This window comes from Cyprinodon variegatus, unplaced genomic scaffold (assembly GCF_000732505.1).
Source record: "Cyprinodon variegatus isolate N-32 unplaced genomic scaffold, C_variegatus-1.0 Scaffold82, whole genome shotgun sequence".
In the NCBI taxonomy this organism is placed as follows: Eukaryota; Metazoa; Chordata; class Actinopteri; order Cyprinodontiformes; family Cyprinodontidae; genus Cyprinodon; species Cyprinodon variegatus.
Window position 1 is genome coordinate 364,621 of NW_015150535.1, and position 1,506 is coordinate 366,126.

The following is a 1,506-nucleotide window of genomic DNA, read 5'->3' on the forward strand; positions in this document are numbered from 1 at the left end:
TTTTTACCATTAAATTATGCAAAAGGTGTCAGATGCAAAACATTTCAGAAACCGTATGTATTAAATACGATACATTTGGCATTACAGGGTTAAGTTGCAACTTATTTATAGCATTATAAGCTAAGTAAGTGAATATATATTTCAGTATTTGTTGTTTTATACTGTATGAATCTGTAGCTGTCATCTTGCTTCAGGTCTTTACTGGATTATTTTTTCCTTCAATTTTCATTAAAGCGAAAATAAATTCTGACATCTTGAAAAAGAAATAAAGGGGAGTTTGGGAACTATTCTTAATACAAGAAATATCTAATTATGTATTTTAATGTCAAATGTTTTGTAGATTGTGTTCGAAGCGACCAGAGGAGGTTCTGTAAGGAGTGACATAGCGATTGATGACATCATGTTGGACAGCGGACCTTGCCCAGGTGAGTATTTGACTATGGATCACATTGAACTCAGAGATCTGCAGCAGATGCCTCACCGCCTCATTCTTCTTCCTGCAGAGATGGAGGTCAGAGCCCGCGTGGGAAGCTCCAATGAAATCGAGTAGAAAAATGCATATATCTGCATTAGGATGCATGAAACCCCACTTTCCCCCACTCTTCATTTTTGCACATCAGACAACCCAAAGCGTTGTTGACTCCTACATGTCAGGCAGAACATGTAGAGCGAAGAAACTGCTGATGTAGTTCAGGTTTGATGGGGCAACATGTCAGTTATAACATTTTACAGTGGCTTTCCCTCTGCATTGTAGCAACAGAGGATGTTAAACTGTGTTTTTTCTTCACACTTCTATGCATTAGATTAATGCTCATTGCTTAAATAAATAAATCCCAGAATGTTGTTAAACATGATTTTCTGTCTTCCTGATATAGAAAAAGGCTGAATGAAAATGTTCACTGTGAGGCCAGTTCGGATCTAAAGTGTAAGAAAAGCATTAAAATAAAACCATAATATTCAGATTTATTTTAACATCATACATAAACTGTACATCTGTGAAAAAAGGAGAAGCAGTGGAACTTTCAGAGCTTCGTTTGGTCCTTCTGAGAGCGTTACATGATAAGAGTCCCATCGTTGGGGTATTTCATGGACGCCATCTGCTGCGTCATGGCCAGAACGTCCTGAAACCCGGTGCTGAGTCCAGACATGTGCTGGAAGTACGCCTCCTTTTCCACCTGGATCGACAGATTGTTCACCCCTGCATCTTTCAAGATGGCCGTCACCTACAGACAGAGAATACATGGTCTGATGATTACGTCCATGAAGGTTTAATCCAAAATGACTCACTAACTAATTTATAGTATTAATGACAGAGTTGCATTAATTTCAGTATCAGCCATTGTTTATCATTTATATATCAGATTAAGTCCCAGAAGAAAAAGTGGGTTGATATTAACTAATAATGTTTATGTGGTGTTTCTTTAGACCTGCGACAGTGAGTTGCATCAGAAGCGTAGGAAGGTACTAATCTAAAAAAAAGTTGGAAAAAAATTAAATAAATATATA

At 37.4% G+C, this 1,506-nt stretch overlaps 2 protein-coding genes across 2 annotated transcripts in view; one reads left to right on the top strand and one right to left on the bottom strand.

Annotated features, from left to right (window-relative positions):
• The window catches only part of mamdc2 (MAM domain containing 2), a 37,501-nt gene extending 36,659 nt beyond the window's left edge, over positions 1-842 (top strand). Inside the window, exons 14-15 of the mRNA XM_015373173.1 lie at positions 341-425; positions 504-842. Coding sequence (XP_015228659.1) covers positions 341-425; positions 504-550 — 132 coding nt within the window. The 3' untranslated portion in view covers positions 551-842. The remainder of the gene's footprint in view (positions 1-340; positions 426-503) is intronic.
• The window catches only part of slc30a5 (solute carrier family 30 (zinc transporter), member 5), a 22,438-nt gene continuing 21,571 nt past the window's right edge, over positions 640-1,506 (bottom strand). The window contains exon 12 of the mRNA XM_015373174.1: positions 640-1,223. Coding sequence (XP_015228660.1) covers positions 1,053-1,223 — 171 coding nt within the window. The 3' untranslated portion in view covers positions 640-1,052. The remainder of the gene's footprint in view (positions 1,224-1,506) is intronic.